General features: G+C 46.9%; 1 protein-coding gene across 1 annotated transcript in view; it reads left to right on the top strand.

Annotated features, from left to right (window-relative positions):
* The window catches only part of LOC102810654 (SPARC-related modular calcium-binding protein 2-like), a 151,743-nt gene that overhangs the window by 92,750 nt on the left and 38,726 nt on the right, over positions 1–20,267 (top strand). Inside the window, exon 10 of the mRNA XM_006871196.1 lies at positions 2,540–2,622. Within this exon, the coding sequence (XP_006871258.1) occupies positions 2,540–2,622 (83 nt within the window). The remainder of the gene's footprint in view (positions 1–2,539; positions 2,623–20,267) is intronic.

Genomic DNA, 20,267 nt, shown 5'->3' with positions numbered 1-20,267 from the left:
GCAGAGACCCATCAGGTGCAGTACCCACACAGCGTCTCTAGTCAGAGGCTCCTGGTACCACAGTGAAGCCTGTGTCAGATGTGCGGACCTGAGGACAGGGGACAGCCCCGAGTGACCACTTCTGTCGGGGCTGGGGTGGGGTGGCCCAGGCTGACGGCTGCCTTGCACACTCGTGCATAGAACTGAGAGCCTCCCGTCCACTTTCTTGAGAGACAGTGGAGCATTTGTCTATCTGCAGTGGTGTGGGCAGCTCCCTCTCCTTGACAGTGCATACCCGGCCACCTGGCCTAGCCTCAACTTTCTCCCTGACAGAGAACCAGGTAGTGGTGGGCAGACACCAGGCACCTGTCACCTCAGAAATGATGCCACGTTGGGTCCTGAAGCGTTCTGGTGGCTCCACACCGATTTCCCATGTAGATGAACTTCCTGGTGCCGCCTTGTGTCAGACCCTACCTACAACCTGAAATGGGCTTCCTCAGCCCGGACAGTGCCCACCCCCTTGTCCGGTTTCAATAAGCTGCTGGTCAGGAGCTTCCGAAACCAGTCAGTGCTCGGCTGGCATCTCTGACCTGTTCGCTCGGTAGATATATCAACTGCCCATCAACCTGTCATGGTCCCTACTGGATCAGAAGACACCCCAGTTCAGGAATGGGCCCTCTCCCAACATCCACATTCCCAGGTGCCCTTTGGATCAGGAGATACGCCACTTCAGAAATGGGCACTTCACCAGTGGTCCACGATTAGCAAAAGGCAAATCTAAAAGAACCCTTATGCAGTCAGTCTGATCTTGTGCCTCTTTGTTGGGTCAGGACCAGGAGATAGAGCGAAAGCGCGCTGTGTGGATCCAGTGTGTTCTGGTCCCCGTCCTGTCCTGCTGGGAATAGAAGGTATCGGGGAGCAAGAGAGCATTTACCGACTGGCGCACTCCACCCACCCCCCTCCTCACTGCTTCCTACTTGTCCTCCACATTCCCCTTTCCCCTCAGGACTACCTGGAATGCTTTCTGATGGAGTTGGCCTGGAACAGGAGGCGTCCTTAGAATTTCACATGCCACTGTGCTACCCCAGGGCCCTTGAACACTAGACAGATGGCAAGATAGAGGGATTCGAAGCGCAAGGAATGTGTTAAGGGAAAGCCTTGGACAGTGTACCAGGAGTGGGGGGTCTCAGACCACAGTGGAGTCAGGCTCTGAGGGAAGGGAAGAGGGAACATAGAAGGGGGAAGTACCTTTCGTTGTTTTTAGTTAACCATCGAGTTGGCTCGTACTCCTGATGACCCAGTTCAAAAGGATCACAGTGCTGCCTGGACCTGCACTGTCCACATGGTTCTGGGTGTGCTCGGGTCCCTAGGGGTGACCACTGTGGAAACTGAGTGTCTTCCAACATAGGAACTCAACTTCTAGGATGACATCAGATGGTGTCCTGTTGTGAGCTGATCGTTGGCTGATTTTCAGAAGGTGGTCTTCAGGCTTTTCTTAGTCATGTGTCTTAGTCTGGAAGCTCTGCCTGTCCTTCATGGATGACCCTGCTGCTATGTGGAGTTTCAGCATCCCAGCAACAGGCAACCCCCCACCGCAGGACACACTAACAGAGTGGCCGTGGGGACATATCTGTTCAGTGCAGGAAGTTCAGAGACACCACCAGGATGTCCTGAGTCAGAGTCACCCAAAGGGAACCCCTCCCTCAATGCTTTCCTGCTCTTGGTCCCCCCTGGGATCAACCTATGAGAACTGTGGGTTGGGGAGATGGCATGGACTTCAGAGTGGGCAGTAGGACCCCTGGTTCAGATGCTCAGCGCCAGCTCATGGTTGGTCTCCACTGGCTGGGCTGGTCCTCGTGAGGCTGCCTGAGGTCTTCTCTGTGGGACCACAGTGCCCAGAGCCCAGACCAAGGCGGGTGCTGGTGAAGAGACGCTAAGTGGGCACCAGGAAACTCATGGAGCCTCTCGCCCGGGTGTCAGAGTCTTCTAGGAGAGGAGTGTGCACCCATTGCTGACTCAGCAGGCACCCGGCTAGGACCTCACACCAGAGGGAGCCGTCACTGGGGTAGACACTCCCCAGGAGCCACAGAGTCAGCTGCCTCCGAGGTCACCACCCTCGTGCCAGGGTCTCCTGTGTTCATATCCACTTGATGTGGGACCAGGAAGTAGCTTTCTTTCTTTTCTTTTGTTTTTAACAAAAAAAATTTTACAGCTTCATGAGTTAAATTGAAAATGAGTAGATGGTCTTCTCTGAGGGGAGAAGCTGAGTGGCCCTATGGACCACCCTGGAGTAGTAACAGACCACAGTCATCCCCTGTCCAGCTACCTCTAGTATCCCTTATCCAACGGAGTAGAGTGCTTACTGTCCGTGACATACCTCAGTGCGTGGAGGTGGGGGCAGGCTCAAGATCTGTCTGAACGACTGGAGGTGAGGGAATCCATGTACCCAAGGCAGTCTCACCAGTCCACTCTCCTTCTACTACGTCCTCTCCACAGTAAACTGAGGAGAAGGAGGACAAGGGCCAGTCACAGTCTCACGCCAGCTGTCCCCTTCTTGTAGGTACGAACAGCCGAAATGTGACAACACAGCCAGGGCCCACCCAACCAAAGCGAGGGACCTGTACAAGAACCGCCAGCTCCAAGGTGAGTGGAAGGGCTGGGTGGGAAAGTGCTTGGTGCCATTGTGAGATTTCTTGTGGATTTCAGATGGGAATTTATATACCCAACACTGTTCCCAGGGGTCTTGCCTCGAGACACCTCCTGACCCTTCTCCTAGATGTACCTGAGCCACAGGTGACACTCACAGAGGAAGACCTGCGGCCAGCTGAGCTCACATGGGGCAGGCCAAGTCTAGGTTCATATACACACAATTGAAGCCAGCAACACAACCCTGAAATCATAACAGTACTACTGAGGGATACTGAAGTACGCACCTGACAGCCTTTGTTTTAACTAAAAGAAAGCAGAGATTCCATCACCTTTCCACATTTCCTTTTGCAATTGAAGCCACAGCTTGAGAAACTCAAGCTGAGGTTTGTGTTGAACGTGAGTGTAACTTACTTTTCAAGTGAGTTTCTCGGCAAGATAGGATTTCAGATTCAACAGAAGCTGAGAACTTCAACTTTTCTTCTTAAAAGGCATTCTCAAAAAAAAACATTTCATGAACGTTGTCATGTTCAAAAGGAAGCGTTTGTGAATCATCAACAAGGGTCATGACAGTGGTTCAGCCTGAAACTCCTGGGGCATCATCACCAGAAACTCAGTAATGTGTGTGAGCAGGGGACCCCCCCTTCCCCCCAGACGGGATCCAGCAGCTCTGTTCACCCCAGGGCACCACGGAGTTCCAGATGACTCCATTCTACATCATTGCCATCCTCTCTCTTTTCGTTTCTCTCTTTAAATACCTACAGATTGTGTCTGTCTAGCCAACGCCTCAAAGACACTGAGAGAAAGTCACTGTTATGACTTCGGCTTGAGAGCATGTTTGATCTCACTCTTATATAAAATCTGGTAAATTCCTTTGTACTAGTTGAGATTATGTATGGTTCTTACATTGCTTGTACTAACAGTGATTAAGGGGATTTCAATTTTAAAATCTAAAGATGTTTTTCTGCATTCTAAACCAAGAGAGAAGCCATGGCTATCCACCATGTAGAAATGATGGACTGCTATGTTTCTCTATGCATTCAGTATGACTTTGAACGTAGGTATTTGATCCTGAGGACCCAGATATGAGAGAATGGGGTTTCAGACAAGCAGAACGCAACATCCTGTCCCTTGGGACCTCCTTATCTCATCAGGAAAGCCGGAAGAAGTTGAAGTAACTGTAGTGTGGGTGATGCTGTGGAGATTCTGAAGGGGTGGGGATGGGGTGACGAGAGCATGGCTCCATGAGGAAGAGAGAGACAGGATTCAGTTTGCACTCTGCTCAGAGTAGGAGGGCCAGTCTCCTGCCTCATCCTTCCTGGTAGCAGCAGCATCCAGAACCTTCTGGGAAGAGGTCCATGGAACACTCTCCATCACCAGCCCTTCGGGAGTTGTCCAGGTAGAGACAGTGGCCTGTGTTTAGACCATGGTTCCTCTTATGCGTCTGTTGATGAAGGAAACTCTTTTGTTCTCTCCTGGTGGCCTGGGTACAGACAGACAGATGCATGTCCTTAGGGGAGATAGTACTTGGGGCTGGGGCAGTACTTTCTCAGACTCTTACCGTCTAAGAAAATACTCCTTTGAGGCCCTTGAAGCAATTTAAAAACTATCACTTACAAAATAACTCTTTGTTGTTAAGTGCTATCAAGTTGGTTCCAACTCTTAGCAACCCTATATAGGGTTTCCAAGGAGCAGCTAGTGGGTTTGAATTACTGACCTTGTGCGTAGGGGTCCAGTGCTGATTTCGCCAATTGTATTGGGCTCTTTCTTCTATGTTATATAATAAGAATTTGAAAATGATCACCTAGATTATATTCGGCAAGGGTTTATTGCTGTACTAGAGCGTTGTGAGTACTGTTTGTGGTTTTGGATGGTGACAGAAGGAAATTGATTTTGCTTCTCTGGAGGTGTGTGTGTGTGTGTGTGTGTGTGATTTGTTTGCTTTCATATTTTTTTGTTAAAAAACTAAAAGACACACACACCTTTTTACAAGTGTTGGTTTATAAACTTTATCAGAGTGCACCTCCCATTTTGAATGTTTTTAAACATGAGAGGAGCTAAGAAAACACACGGTTCCCTTTTTGAAAGCAGGATCCTTAGGTGTAATGCTAACAGTGTCTCAGCTCCGGAGCCTGCATGTCGGAGAGAATCTCTTTCTAACAGATGTGCTACCTGCCATCTGCTAATGCACTCCCAAGTGAACAGTGATGGGTGATGTCACAGGACAGTGTCAGAAAGTATGGCTCTAGGTGTAGATACGGAAAGCAGGGTAAGACAGGTTTTGAACCAGTCATTTTATTGTGTGCAGTCTGAAGACCTTTATAAAATTAGCAAAGCCTCACAATATCTAGGAGTCCTGGTGTAGTGCTGCAGGATAAGCAAGGTCAGCATTTCAAACTCACCAGCCACTCCATGGAAACCATATACAGTGTTGCTATGAGCCAGAACTGTTTGACAACACTTAATAACAATAACATCTAAGTTCTATTTATTGTTGTTTTTGTTAAATGCCATTGAGTCATTTCTGACCCATAGTGACCCGGTATAGGGTTTCCGAGGAGTGGCTGGTGAGCTTGAACCACCAACCTAGTGGTTCAAACAGACTTTGCAGTCCAGCACATTAACCCACAGTGCCACACCAGGACTCCAAGTTCCATTTAACGTACCACAAAAGGAGTCACGTAAACGCTGGCTTAAGTAGCCATTTCCTGGAATTAATGTTGTTGCTAAGTGCCATTGAGTCAGTTCCGACCCATAGCGACCCTGCATAGTGTTTCCGAGGAGCAGCTGGTAAGCTTCAGCCGTTAACCTTGCAGTTCAAACGGCTTTGAAATCTGAAGAGTTAACCCACAGCTGAGTACATTTCTACAAAAACTTGGTTTGTATCAAGCACAGTGTATCCACCCTAGCCCTCCCTTTTCCATCCATCCTGAACAACAGCGGTGACTCCAAACCGGCTCTCCTTTGCCAAGTCTGCAATGTCTCGGAGCTTTTGCTGTCTCCGCGCAGACGTAAGCACTGTATCAGTGACACTGTTTGATCACACTCTGGCCCTCTGTGTCCATGGTCAGCTTGCTTGCTGCTCTGGGAACCTGGGAGAGACATCAAGAAGGCAGGAATGCAAGTATTCTATGAGCCCCATGACTGCAGTCTCCTTGGAGGTGCTGCGAGTTGGTTGAAGGAATTCTCTCTGGTGACCTCCATTGGATGAGAGTTTTTTCCTCCCAAAACCGGTGTAAAATCTTGTTTTGGAGCCAGCTTTTTGAATCGATGGATGGTGTGTTTGCCTTAAAGGCACAGTGACTGGCCCATAGGAAACGCTCCACAGTGTGCTGTCTTAGTCTGGACCCCCAGTCTCATTCCCCTCACATCACACATCTGTCCTGTGTCCCTCAGACACACACTGTGCAGGATTCCAGAGGATTCCATTATTTTGGCTTATGCACAGCTTCCTTGCTTGTAAGTTGAGCTGAGTTGAGGTTTCCACAAGTTGCTACAAATGTGGTGTGTTAACGTCTAGTCCAGCTTTCCTTTCCACTGGTAAATATGCCAGGACAGAAGAGTTTCTCCTCTCTTCTTTTTCATGTGTGCACTTTACAGGAAAGCAATTTTCCTGGTGGAATGCAACGTATTCAATACTAGACCAGGTTATTGGCTGTAAAACAAAAATGGTGGTTTATCTTGGGGGGCAACTGATCATCACTGTTTAGAAGCATGAACTGATGTTGCAGCTGGCTCATTAGCCTTGCTACTCAGAGAGAGAATCTGAGATGCTAAGTCTGAGAGCAGTTCAGGAAGGGGGGCACTTCCGAGCTGTAAGGACTCAGCCGCATCTGCTAGCATGAGGGAGAGGGTCCTCATCCCTATCTCGAATGAAAACCAGATCCTCGGCCCCTGGAACCATTTTACACAAACTCTGTAAAGGTCAGCGTATTCTGCAACTGTGGATGTTTGTGCCTGTACTGCTCATAACTGCTTAATCATTTTGGTGATTTGGAGATTATTATCCTTATTAGGGAAAAACAAGTAGGTCTTAAAATAACTCTGGGGTAGAGGCTGTCTCTGTAGAGAAGAGAAACATATTTCCAGAATCGTTCAGTTACTCGCTGGGCAAGAGGACACTTGGAGCCACTCACAGACTATGAAATTTGCTTCTTACAAAGGATATTTTTCATTTTGAGTTGCCTAAGTTCTGACCAATAAGCATCCTTCACGCTGGCTGGTCTCACAGTCAACGGGGTTTTGTTGTTGTTTTTTGAGGGGGTGGTGGCTGTCAGCTCTCTATTTCTATCATCTGTACAATTGTTGGCAGATTTTCCGGCTCCCACCATTAACAATAAATGACAGTCTCATCTTTGCAGAGAGCGGACGAGCCTGGCCTACTGGGTTACATATTGGGAAGCGGGTCAGCATGGTGGCTCATGTGGCGCATCCGTTACGTCTTTCCCTGTGCAATGCCATGAGAAGTCCAGAACCAGGTGTTACACAGAGACAAGGGGAGCACCGTCTCCCCTCTTATGGCTCTTGGTGGCTCTCCACTTACTGTGGCAGCAGGGACACCCCATCCTGTGCCCTGCAGCCTCACGCCCCTCCATCACATCTCTTCCACTGTGTCCATTCTTGGCCTCAGGAGGCCTCTCCACTGGGACTGTCCTTCCCTCCTCGGAGGACCTGGTTTCCTGATTACGCTCAGGTCCGTTTCACAAGGACAAGCCCTCCAGGGCACGTGGCATTGTCTGGCCCTGTCCCCCATAGTGGTCCTTTAGAGAGATGGGGACAGGCCCTCAAGTGTCCCAGGGACCCCACATATGCAGAACACGTATGAAAGCAAAACAAGCTGCCTTCCAGCCAACTTCAAAACTTGATGCACCCCAGTGTGCTCCAGAGGGTCCCCAGTGGCTGTGACCTCTCAGAATTCAGGCCCCTCTGGATGGGTTCCAGGGGCTCTGACCTCCTCAGTGGATCTGTAAGCCTTTCTTCGGAGGAGCCTCTGAATGGATTTGAACCACCAGCTCTTCTGTTCCTAGCCAAGCCTCCTTGCAGGGTGTGCTGGAGATGCCCAAGTCTGATAAGCAGAATCTCCCAGTGAGGACATCGGTGTGACACTCTCGGACGATTCTGTGGGAGTCATATTCCACCCTCCCTAAACTGCCAACCACGTGGTCTGTCTTTGTTTATGGACTTGGCTTCAGTCATAGATAAATTATGAAAACAAAACAAAACCCACTGCCATTGACTTACCCCAACTCACAGTGACCCTCTCTGTAAGGTGTCCAGGATTGTAAATCGTGACAGAGAGCCAGCCATATTGTCCTCCACTGAGCAGCTGGTTTGAACCGCCAACTCTATGGTTAGCAGTCCAGTGCCTAGTCTACAGTGTCATTGTTGCTTTTGTTAAGTTCTGTTGAGTTGGTTCCAAATCATAGCGACCCTCTATAGGGTTTTCAAGGAGTGGCTGGTAGGTTTGAACTGCCGACCTTGCAGTTACCAGTCCAGTGCTTATCCTACAGCACCACACTAGAACTCTAGTTAGGCATGCCATTTGACATTGTGGGTTAATGCGCTGGACTGCAAAGTCGGTTTGAACTACAAGGTGGGCAGTTCAAGGTCACCAGCTGCTTCTTGGAAACCCTATACAGGTTCACTATGGGTTGCAACCGACTTGACAGCACTTAACAACAACAACAACAGTGTGGTCTAAGGACTCCTAGTGTGGCACTCTAGGATCAGCACTGGACTTGGAACCACAAGGTCAGCAGTTCGAATCTACCAACTGCTCCTCAGAAACCCTACACAGGGTCACTATGAGTTGCAGTTGACTTAATAGCACTTAACAACAACAACAACAACAATGTGATCTGAAGGGAACCCTGCTGACACTGCAGGATAAGCACTGGACTACTAACCTCAAGGCCAGCAGTTCAAACCCACCAGCGGCTCCAAAGGAAAATGATGTGACATTCTACTCTTATAAACATTTATAGCCTCGGAAACCTCATACAGGGGCACGGTAAGTCGGATTTGACTCGTTGTAAGCGGCTTTGTGTTCAGAGTCCTGCCGGTGTGGCGGATCAGGCAACGCAAGGTCAGTGGTTCAAACCCACCGTTTGTTTCTCAAAAAAACCTGTGAAGCATTTCTACTTTGCCTGTCGAGCTGCATCAATCTGAATCTCCCCAGGAACGAACAGTGGGTGAAATGTGGGTGAAGACGGTTTCCCTTGTTAGTTGCCATCAGCTTGATTCTGACTCAATGGCAGCTCCACATGACAAAGTCAGACTGCCCAGTGGGGTTTCTTAGCATGTAATCCAGATCCTTCTTCCTGTGAGCCGGCGGGTGGGTTTGAACCTCCAGCCTTTTGGTTAGCATCCGAACGTGTAACTATCACCGCACCAGGACTCCTTTTGGGAGGAGAATCCCTGCACCTTTCCCAGGAAAAGCAATTCAGAGTCCACCGTTCCTACTCGACTCTAGGTTCCTTGTGCGGGGGTGAAGAGGAAGGGGAAGGAAGTCTTTCTTCCACACACATTCAGAGGTGCCCACAGACGTGCAGTTAGACTCAGACAAGCGTGGAGTGTGGTCCATGAAAAGGCGGCCTCAAGCCATCAACACAGCCTCTCCAGGGAGGAGATGCAGGCAGAAGACAGAAATCCAACAAGCTGTGCTTCTGCCAAGCAGCTAACCCAGTTCACCAGACACTTAGAAAGTCCCAACCCAGAGAACCCACCTAGAAGGTTAGCATTGAGATGTTTCAAAGTGAAGTCCAAAGGTGGGATTTTTAAAACTGGCCAAAGTTTGACGTCTTCTGCCTTGTACAGAGCATTCCCATGCTCTGTGGCTCCTTCTTGTGCTTAAAATCAAACCAAACCCAGTGTTGCCCAGTTGGTCCTGACTCGTAGTGACCCTGGATAATGGTTCAGGAACTATAAATCCTTATGGGAGCAGACAGATGATCCGCTGGTGGGTTTGAACCACCGACCTTATGGTTAACACTCATGCCACCAGGGCTCCTGCTTACGGGGAGCTTTAATTGAAGAAAATTGCTCCCTGGCTTCATTTTGCTCTGAACTAATGGGAGGCCACTTGATTCAATGATTGATTATTGGTTGTGGCACAGTTGAATCAGATTTTGAAGACCTATGGGGTCACCTATGAGGTGGCTCTGAGATGAGAGGAGGGCTCTGTAAACCACCTGTCTACAGGGGAGTTGTAGTCCTTACTCTGACCCACTCTTCTCATCCATTTGGCGCATCGCTGGTGTCTCCCTGTCCACTTCACAGTGTCCATGCTGCCACACTAATACAACATGGGAACTGGAGTAACTGAAGAAGAACCATTGGGGATGTGCAGTAGATCTGAGGTCAGACCCCCTGAAGAAGAACCATTGGGGACGTGCAGTAGATCTGAGGTCAGACCCCCTACTCTACTGCCTCAGTCTCTAACCCCACATGTGGGGCTAGACACGTCAGCTAGACACAGTTCTCTGGTTCCCCCTGATTGGGGCACCTGGATCGGTGAAGTGACATTTGTTTCCTTCACAAAGTCTCTGTTCAGAGTGTCCCTTGCTGCTCTGTGGACTTGAGACTCCTTGCTAACTATCAAGCATTTATCTTACCTCGAGATCATCTCCAAGAGGAAGTCAGTCCAGTTTTCCAGCTGTCCTGGAGCCAATTCAGAGTAGAAATGTGCTCTATTAGAGTTTTCAGTGGCGGACTTTTCAGAAGTAGATAGTGAGACCTGTCTTTCAAAGTGCCTCTGGGTGGATTTGAACCTCCAACTTTTAGTTACTGGCCAATCTCATTAGCTGTTTGTACCACCCATGGTCTATGAGGCCACAGTACAGAGCGCTTTAAAGTCGACAGCAACAGGCTGCTCTGTTCCGAAGGCTTGTTGTTGTTGTTGTTGTTGTTGTTGTTCAGTGCTTGTCCAGTCGGTTCCCACTCATATGACCCTGTCTGAATAGGGTTCCAAGGAGCAGTTGGTGAGTTTGAACTGCCAACCTTGTGGTTCACAGTCCACAGCTGATCCCCCAGCACCACACCAGGAGGCCTGAGTGAGTTGAATATAATCTGATTCAAAGAGAAACCCTGAAGGCACGCCCTTGAGTTTTCCGGGGATCCTTTAGCACATTCTAACTAAACACAAGTACTTATAATTGTGGGAGGCAGCATAACACGATATGTACCTTCCTTAAGCTTAACTTTCCAAAGGGTAATTACAGCCTGAATTAAGTATTTGTGCAAAGGATTACATGACATTTGAAATGTTCAACATTTACTTTTTCTCCAAAGTGCAGTTAGCAGCCAACTGAGGGGTTGACTCTGCAGCTTTTGAGGTACTTTCAAAGACAACATAAGTTGTCAGTATTTTGCCAATGAAAAATGTCAACCTCTATGATTTTTGCCATCACACTAAGCACTGAATTCACAGATGTGAGTGTGCTAAACTGAAACTTAACAAGGGCATGGAGTACAAAGCTCGACACATATAACCCACCGAAGTTCTGTTGAGGCAGACAGCCCAGAGAATGTCATAACTGCGTGATTCTGTGCCTAACATGTGACCAGCATGCTGGCAGCATTTCTCCTTTATGTACAGACTTCTAGAACCATCGTCGTCTCTGCCTCCTCCAAGGCTAGGGAGGGGAACTAGCGGTACCGAGATTAGGACAGAGGTGCTGTGTGTGTGTGAGTGTGTGTGTGTGTGAGAGGATGGTTCAAACACTGAGTGGTGTTGTGAAGAGCTACCAGGTTGACCGGAGTCACACTGCTTGTTAGCTCAGCATTGGACTGGCGTTCTCACTTCTCCTCATGGAAAGGGGCTTTTCTAAGTGGTCACACTTCAGAAAGAGCCCCAACTGACATCTGCTTCTTTTTTTGACCAGTCAGCATGATGATTAAATATGAAATTAAATTTGTAGATGAACAAGATTACTAACCCTGTAGGAGAAATTTGCAGGTTTCAGAAAGCATGACGAAGAAATGGACCATTAAATTGGTTTTATGGGGAGAGAATGCTACAGAGAAAACTCAATTACTAGGATCACACATGCACTTTCTGTCCTGAGGACTTGGTGAGTGGGGAGTGCCAGAGATAAGGGGAACCAGAGGAATTCGAGTGGGATGCTAAGAAGTCTGTGATCTGAAGGAAGCAGCATCTCCTGGAATGTGGTCCATCTCCCAGATGTGTTATAGTGAATGCCCACCTGGACCTGGAATTGCCTTAAAAGACATGCTCAGATTGAAGGTAACCGAGTTTTCCTTTATAACCATTGTTTCTTAAAAGGAAAAGGTTGATAGCAGCTCTGATATTGCAGAAGGCATCGAAAGATAAGACTCAGATCAAACCATTCTGTACATTTGCAGAAGTCTTAGTGAGATTTGTACTCAAATATTTCGTCCAGTTGATACGTGTACTCCATGTTTCAGAGGCTTAGAGTATGTGGGAGAAGGCCTGGGGAGACTGTGCTGATTACTCATGTTAGAATAAGAACAAATACAGACAAAAGAATTAGAAGGGAAAACGGAATGTTGTTTTTACTTCCAAGGTGGGGAATGGACTCTGTCCATGTATTACTTTTTTTTGACATCAGTATGAAAGGAAGAGAGCTTTCAGACAAAGACTTGGCTCGTCTGGCTGAACAGAGAGAACTGTCTCACAGGTGAGGACATCTGACCAAAGGCTGCTGAGAAGAGGAACTCCAGGAATCCCATGGGCCTGCTGGGGAGGCCTGGCTTCTCAGGCGAGGTCGGAAACTGGAGAAATCACTGTAACCTATGAAAACTACTTCCGATTCTTTTCCTCCACCACCAGATAGATTTGGGCAAGTCCTGTTGTAGAGTTATCTCACATCAGAGTGCCACCTCCTCTGGGAAAGTCTGTAGATGGACTCTGAGCCTCTGGCCTGCTGCCCACTCCACCAGCTGGATGGTGCTCAAGAGACAGACTCACCACGCACATCCGCGGGGTAATACCCCTTCACTATTCAGCCTAGCTCAAACAGTGGCCCATGGTGGGAGAGCCCGGCCTGTCCCACTCCCGACCCAGCCCCTTTCCCCCTTCATGAAACCTGAACCTAAGCCTAATGACATGATTTACTCCTGAAAAGGGGACCCTTGAAGCCCTAATCCTATGAGCGACAGAGATGAAGACTGAGGGTGTTTCTTCTCTAGTGAGTGCAGAGGTCTGCTTGTGAAATATTCTCTTGTCAACTCCAACTTTGTGTCAACGATTTCATTCTACACGGGTCAGCCATCAGGGCCCTTGGAAGAGGCAGTCCTGAGATCAAAGGACGTACTTGTGTAGGACAAATCTGCTGCAAAAGGCCTGGTGAAAGTATATCAAGAGCAAAGGTGTCATTCTGAGGACAAAGAGGTGCCTGACCCAGGCATGGTATTTTCAGTCATCTCATATGAATGTGAAAGACAGTTGGAAGACTGAATGACTGAAGCATCTGAATGATGATGATGTTGGTGAAGAATCTGAATACACCATGGACTGTCAAAAGGATGAACAATTCTTTTCTTGGACGAAGTACAATCCAAAGGCTTCCTAGAAGCGAGGTGGGTGAGACGTTGTCTCTCTTACTTTGGACACATGACTGGGAAAGACCGGTCACTAGCAAGAGGCCTCGTGTCTGGTAAGGTGGAGAGTGCCAACAGGAATGAGGGACCCTTGCCCCGGGAGGTGGCAAACTCAGTAGCTGAAACAATGCCCTCTGTTTATGAAGGTGGCACCAGGTCCCCGTGGGGCCAAGCCAATCAGTGATACCTCACCATAGTCACAGCAGTGTAGACACAGGGGTGTGAAGTTTATGTAAAAACAAGTCCAACCATTTCCTTCCCACCCAAGAAAGCTGACAGGCTTATGGACACACCCCTGTTAGGTTCACAGGTATATATCTATACGGATAACCTTAGCAACAGAAGGGACCCACCCGCTCACTACACAGGACCCTGGGCTTAGCAGGGGCCTGCTCTTCATTTAATGCCCCACAGTCAACAGTGTGAGATTCTTAATAAGCTTGGATAAGGGGTCCCATATTTTCAGTTTTTCACTGGGGTCTGCAAATTGGACCCCGTGAAGATTCAAAGCATCAGAAACCCTGAACAGTGTCACTGTGATTCAGCACAGACTCACCGGCATTTAACAACAAAAATAAAGTCGGAAGGAGTCCTGGTGTAGTGCTGTAGGCTAAGCATTGATCTACTAACTACAAGGTCAGTGGTTCAAACCCACCAGCTGCTTCTCTGAAACCCTAGACAGTGTCTCTGTGAGTCACAACTGACTCGACAGCGCTTAACAGTAGCAACAACCATAAGTAACAAAGGAACCCTGGTGATCCAGGGGTTAAAACTGAAAGGTCAGCAGTTCAACCCATCAGCCACTTGGTGGAAGAATGATGTGACCATTGGCTTCCATGTGACAGATTCCCAGCTCTGGGAACCCTTCGGGCAGCTCACCTTTGTTCTAAAGGGTTGCTGTGAGTCCGAGTTGACCCAACTTAGTTGGTTTAATGGACTCTTAGCGAGACATTTCTTAGACTTTATCTGGTGAAGAACTAATGTGTGGTACTTTGGGTAAGAAGAGGTAGTCCTAGACAACAAAGGAAGTAAAACAATGGTGTCGGTTGAGAGATACAAGGGCCAGGAGAGATCTCATAAAAAGGTTGAGAAAAGGGATGCAAACTATAAGACATGCTTGTTGTTGTGATGTGCCATGGAGTCGGTTCCGACTCATAGCGACCCTGTACAGGGTTTCCGAGGCTGTAAATCTTTACGGGAGCAGATCGCCTCATCTTTCTCCCACGGAACCGCTGGTAGTTTCGAACTGCTGACCTTGTAGCTCGCAGCCCGATTCGTAACCACTACGCTACCAGAGCTCCTTATAAGACATGCTTAAGGGACACCAAAGCAAGCAGTTTCACTGGATTCGGAATATAGTGCCTTTTAATGGAGTAGATATTGGGGCTCTTAATATCCTGGGTCGCCAAGTGTTGTTCATAATAGAGGCTGTTAGTTAGTAGGTGCTACTGAGTTGGTTCTAACATGTAGCAATCCCACGTCCAACAGAATGTAACTGCCCAGTCCCGGGTCATCCTTAAAAGTCCTCTCACCTTTGAGGCTAATGTTCAGCCACTGTGTCAGTCCATCTCTTTGAGGACCTTCCTGTTTTTTAATGTCCTTCTACTTTACCAAGCATGATGTCTTTCTTCCAGGGACTGGTCCCTCCTAAGAACATGTCTAAAGTTCATGAGACAAAATCGAGCCTTCCTCACTTCTAGGAGCAGTCTTTCTGTACTTCTTTCAGCACAGATTTGTTTTTCTGGAAGGCAGAGGTAAAAACCTCCACGGGTATTGAGTGAATTCCAACTCACAGTGGCTCTGTAGGCCAGAGTCGAACTGCTTCACGGGCTTGTCAAAGCTGTAAGTCTTTACGGAAACAGACCGCTAAAGCTTTCTCCCATGGGGCTCAGCTTTGGGGGCTCCCTAACCACGGAGAAGAGCACAGCCCATGTACCTCAGCTGTAATGAGGAAACCACTACCATCGGCCATCTAGTTGACTCCAAGTAATGTAGACATATGTGTGTCGAATCAAACTGTGTCCCATATAGTCTCAGTGTCAGGTGTTGTGGAATTAGTTTGCCAGGCCTTTTAGCCAAGATGCGTCTGGTTAGACTGAGGGCAGTGAAATGTAACGTTTTAACAAAAAGATAGACTTAACGTTCTCAACAGTTTACAATTTGTAAAATTCATAGGTTCCAAGGTTTGTTCTTGTTAAATGGTGTAATGGTACAGTGTTGTTGTTAACTGTCATCAGCTCAGTTCTGACTCATAGCAAACCTACGTAGGATTTCAGAGGAGCGGCTGGTGGATTTGAACCGCTGACCTTGCTATTAGTAGTCTAGCTTATCTTACAGCACCACAACAAGACACAATACAAATCGTAATCTTTAAATATCCAGGAAGTTGCTAGAATAGATAGAACAAGGTAAATACATCAGAAAAGGACCAAGTTCAGAGCAGGACAATGATTTGTGGAAACCCCAGGGAGTCAAGATTTATATCATTTCATTGTAGAAGGAATGTAGCTGGTGTTCTTTCGTTGTTTTCTTGTTAAGCCAGGATTTCTGAACTTTAAAGAGCTTATTATAAACAACGATCCTTGAAGAGAGCCAGGAGTCAGGTCAGTTCTCTCAGCTACTCACATCCTATCCATTTTGGCTTTGGCTACTATGAAGGTTCTGATCTGTAAAACTGAGATGGAATAAAGTGTAGATATCTTTAATCGACCAATGCATTTACCAGACAAATTCACTGTGTCAGTAATACTTCGGGGACAGTGTGAAAGACTTGAGAGAACACACTGTTCTCAAACATCATCAAATAGGGTAAGTTTGTTGTTAAACAATGATGAGTCCATTGCAAGTCATTCCTATCCTTTTTTAAAGGCAATTTTTCTAAATAATTAACCACCTTAAAAACATTCCAAGCATGATCTATATATATATATACATAGATATATTCATGATCTATATTTGAAAATAATTTTTTCAGACATTGCTTTTAGCTGGCCTACAACTCACATATATTAATTCAGACTTTCCTCATATTTCACCTGAATTTATTGAAACTGGACTATAACCAAATCAGAATGTTTCTGTAATATAATATAAAATTAACTTAATTAGTTTATTTAAATAAATGATGCAGTAACCATGCCAGGATTCATAAGTCTAAAAAGGCTGCCGAATGTAACTGAGACCTGCTCCAAGCCTTTGAGGTCTTCCTCCGAATGCTTCTGTTGTTGAATGATTGAGTATCTGCCATAGTTGGAGACCTCTTTAACATGTTAGAGAATTGGGGGGCTAAGTGTTTTTATTCACCTTATATGCATGTGAAAGCTGAGCAATGACTATGGAGGATCTTAGAAACTTTGGTGTACTTGAATTCGGATGCTGGTGAAGACTCTTAGGTGTCCTGTGAACTGCCAGAAGGAACAAACAGTTTCTTGACAGAAGTGTGGCCAGAACGTTCCATAGACGCGAGGCTGGTGAGACTTCATGTGCCATCCCTTGGCTCTGTTGCAGGAGCCGTCCCTGATGAAGGGTAGCATGATTGGTGAAGTAGAAGGTCAGCCACAATGAGGAAGAGTCTCAAGGTGATGGCTTGACACGGTGGCATCGACAGTGGGTTCAGACAGAGCAACACTTGTGAGGCTGATGAAGGACCAGACAGTGTTTCCTTCTGTTGGACGTGGGGTCACTAGGAGTTGGGACTGACCTTAATGGTACCTCACAACAGTAGTTGGCAAGTTTTCTGTATGCAAGCTACAGTTTCAGTTTTGTATGTTCTGTCTCATTTGACCCTTCTGTGATATCTATCAATGGTAACTATTATTTTTTATCATTTTTTATAATTAATTTATATCTGTCTGTCTGATTTCTCAGACTGTGATCTCTGAGGGTCAGAAGTTACAACTTGGGGATTCAGCTGTCTGCATCCTCTCTGAACACACAGGCAGGGCACCTGTTTCTGCTGTGTGATTGTCATGTTTGCTTCCGGTCTCTCCTCTTTAAAAAATTCCGAGTTATTCTGACACCTGTAGCTTTTCTTTGTAGTCATTGTTGCGTGACCTGGAATCCATCCTGAACCATAGCTACCCTAAAGGGTTTTCTAGGTTGTAATCTTTCCAGAAGTAGCTTGTCAGGTCTTTTCTCCAGTACAGCTACTGCTTGGGTTTGAACCACCACCACTCGTGGGGTTGGTGTTGTTATAAGGTGCTATTGAGTTGGTTCCAATGCACAACAGAACAAAACCCTGACCAGTCCTGCACTATTCTTACAATTGTTATGTTTGAGCCCTTTGCTACAACCACTGTATGCATCCATTCATTGAGGGTCTTCCTCTTTTTCATTGATCTTCCATTTTACCAAACATGATGCCCTTCTCCAGGGACTGGTCCTTCCTGAGAACATGTCCAAAGTATGCGAGATGAAGTCTTGTCGTCCTGACTTTTAAGAAGCACTCTGGCTGCCCTTCTTCCAAGATAGATTTGTTGGTTCTTCTGGCAGTCCATGGTACTCGTAATATTCTTTTCCAACACTGTAACTCAAACGCATCAATTCTTTTCTGGCTTTCTTTACTCATTGTCCAACTTTCACGTGCATATATGGCGATTGAAAATACCCTGGCTTGGATCAGACATGCACCTAAGCCCTCAAAGTGACATCTTTGCTCTTCAACACTTTAAAGAGGTATTGTGCTACAGATCTGCAATGAGATTCAGTACGGTGTTGATTTTTTAACTGTTTGCTTCCATGAGTGTTGATTGTGGACCCAAGAAAAATAAAGTCTTTGACAACTTCAGTCATTTCTCCATTTATCATGGTGGTATTTATTGATCAGTAGTGAGGATTTTCGGTTTTTGTTTTTTTTTTCCCTTGAGGTGCAATCCATACTGAAGTTGTTTATCTTCATTAGTCAGTATTTTGTGTCCTTTTCATGTCCAGCAAGCAAGGTTGTATCATCTGCATATCGCAGGTCGTTAATGAGTCTTCCTCCAATCCTGATGCCACGTTCTTCTTCTTATAATCCAGCATCTCAGATTATTGTCTTAGAATACAGATTGAGCATGATGAAAGAATACAACTCTGATACACACCTTTTCTGATTTTAAACCACGCGGATTATTTGCTCAGCATAGAGCTTGTATAAGTGTGGTGAGAGGATGGGACCTGAGCGCACACCTTTCCTGATTGTAACCCATCGGCTTTGTAGCTGAGCCCTTCGCCCTGCATTGTGGGGATGACTTAATTCTTCTTGTACTGCCTCTCTCACTCTCCTTTGGCACGTCCTGTCTTCAGAGCTTTCCTAAACCTTCAGCCTAGAACTGATCTGAGTACTAACGTTGTTATGACAGAACCGTCACACGGAGACACAGCAGAAATGTGTTTTCTTAGGGTTCTAGAGGCAGGAAGTACAAATCAGGGTCCCCGCTGGCTGTGTGAGTTCCCTGCAGCCTCTGACCTAGTTTGCATATCAGCCTTGGATTCTTGGATTCTCTGGGGGTCTGCTTCACCCCTGTGCATGGCTCTGTGTCTGTTCAGCATTTTTTATAGCTCAGAGGTGATTGGGTTCCTGGCCCTCACTGCTCAGGTATGCCTCCATTACCATAACAAAAGAAAACTCCCACTTCTCTACATAGTTACAAGTACCAAGCCAACACCAAGGAGCTCTGGTAGCATAGTGGTTACGCATTGGGCTGCTAACCACAAGGCCAGCTGTTCAAAACTACCAGCTGCTCCATGGGTGAAAGATGAGGCTTTCTCCTCCCATAAAGATTTACAGCCTCAGAAACCCTATGCAGGGTTTTGGACATGTTTTCAGGAAGGACCAGGACATCATGTTTGGTTAAAATGGGAAGAACAAAGACAAAGAGGAAGACCCTCAAAGCAATGGATGGACACAGTGGTTGTAGCAAAGGGCTGAAACACAACAATTGTGAGAATGGTGCAGGACTGGGCGGGGTTTCTTTCTGTTGTGCATTGGAACCAACTCAATAGCACCTTATAACAACACTAACCCAACCTGTTGACACTGGGTGGACAGTGACTCCTGCTGGACACCAGGCATTAAGAGTAGAGCTGCTCCCTGGGTTTCCATGGCATGATCTTTACAGAAGCAGACACCCCCACCCCAGGCCTTTCCTCCTTGATGCCACTGAGGGAGCTCAGACTCCCCACCGTTACATTAGTGATTGGGCCACCCAGGGACCTAAGATTCCCAGGTAGTGGGTTCAGGGTGCCAGTACATAGTTTGTTATTGTGACTAGGTGCCATCTAGTCAGTTCCAATCTGTAGGGACCCTGCGTACAACAGAACCAAACCCTGTCCGGTCCTGTAGCACCCACACAACTGTTGTTAAATTTGAGCCCATTGTTGCTGCCACTGTGTCAATCCATGTCCTTGGGGTTCCTCCTTTTCAGTGACCATCTGCTTTACCAAGCACAGTATCCTTCTCCGGGGACTGGTCCCTCCTGATAAAATGTCCAAAGTATTGGAGACAGTCTCAGGGGCATTCTGGCTTTGCTTCTTCCACCACAGATTTATCTGTTCTTCTGGCTACTCATGGTACTTTCACTGTGCGCCAACAATCCCGTAATTCAAATGTCCTCATTCTTCTTTGACCTTCCTTATTCATTATCTTGGCGTGGCTCTGGGGATTAATGCACTGGGCTGCAAGGTCAGTTTGAACCACAAGGTCAGCTGTGCAAACTCCTGAGAAACCCTATACAGGGTCATTATGCATCGGAACCGACTTGACAGCACTTAACAACAACAACAACATTTCTGATCCAGTTTACATATGCTGGACAATGTGGAATTCACATGAGGTGATGAACATACCATGGGACAAGTGTTCCTTACTCTCAAGGGGACTGCTTTGTTCTGTAATACTTCAGAGTATTATGTGCAGCACAGTGACCAATACAATAATGTCGTTTGGTTATAACAACTGCTCTCATAATATTGTGGATCCAAGTCGACTGAAATCATTGACAATGTCAGTATTTTCTGCATTTACCTCTGGTAATGTAGTGCTTAAGAATTGGGCTGCTAATCTCATGGTCAGCAGTTCGAAA

This window comes from Chrysochloris asiatica, unplaced genomic scaffold, assembly GCF_000296735.1.
Source record: "Chrysochloris asiatica unplaced genomic scaffold, ChrAsi1.0 scaffold00162, whole genome shotgun sequence".
NCBI lineage: Eukaryota > Metazoa > Chordata > Mammalia > Afrosoricida > Chrysochloridae > Chrysochloris > Chrysochloris asiatica.
The sequence above is the reverse complement of the archived record's forward strand: the minus strand, read 5'-3'. Positions and strand labels throughout refer to the sequence as shown.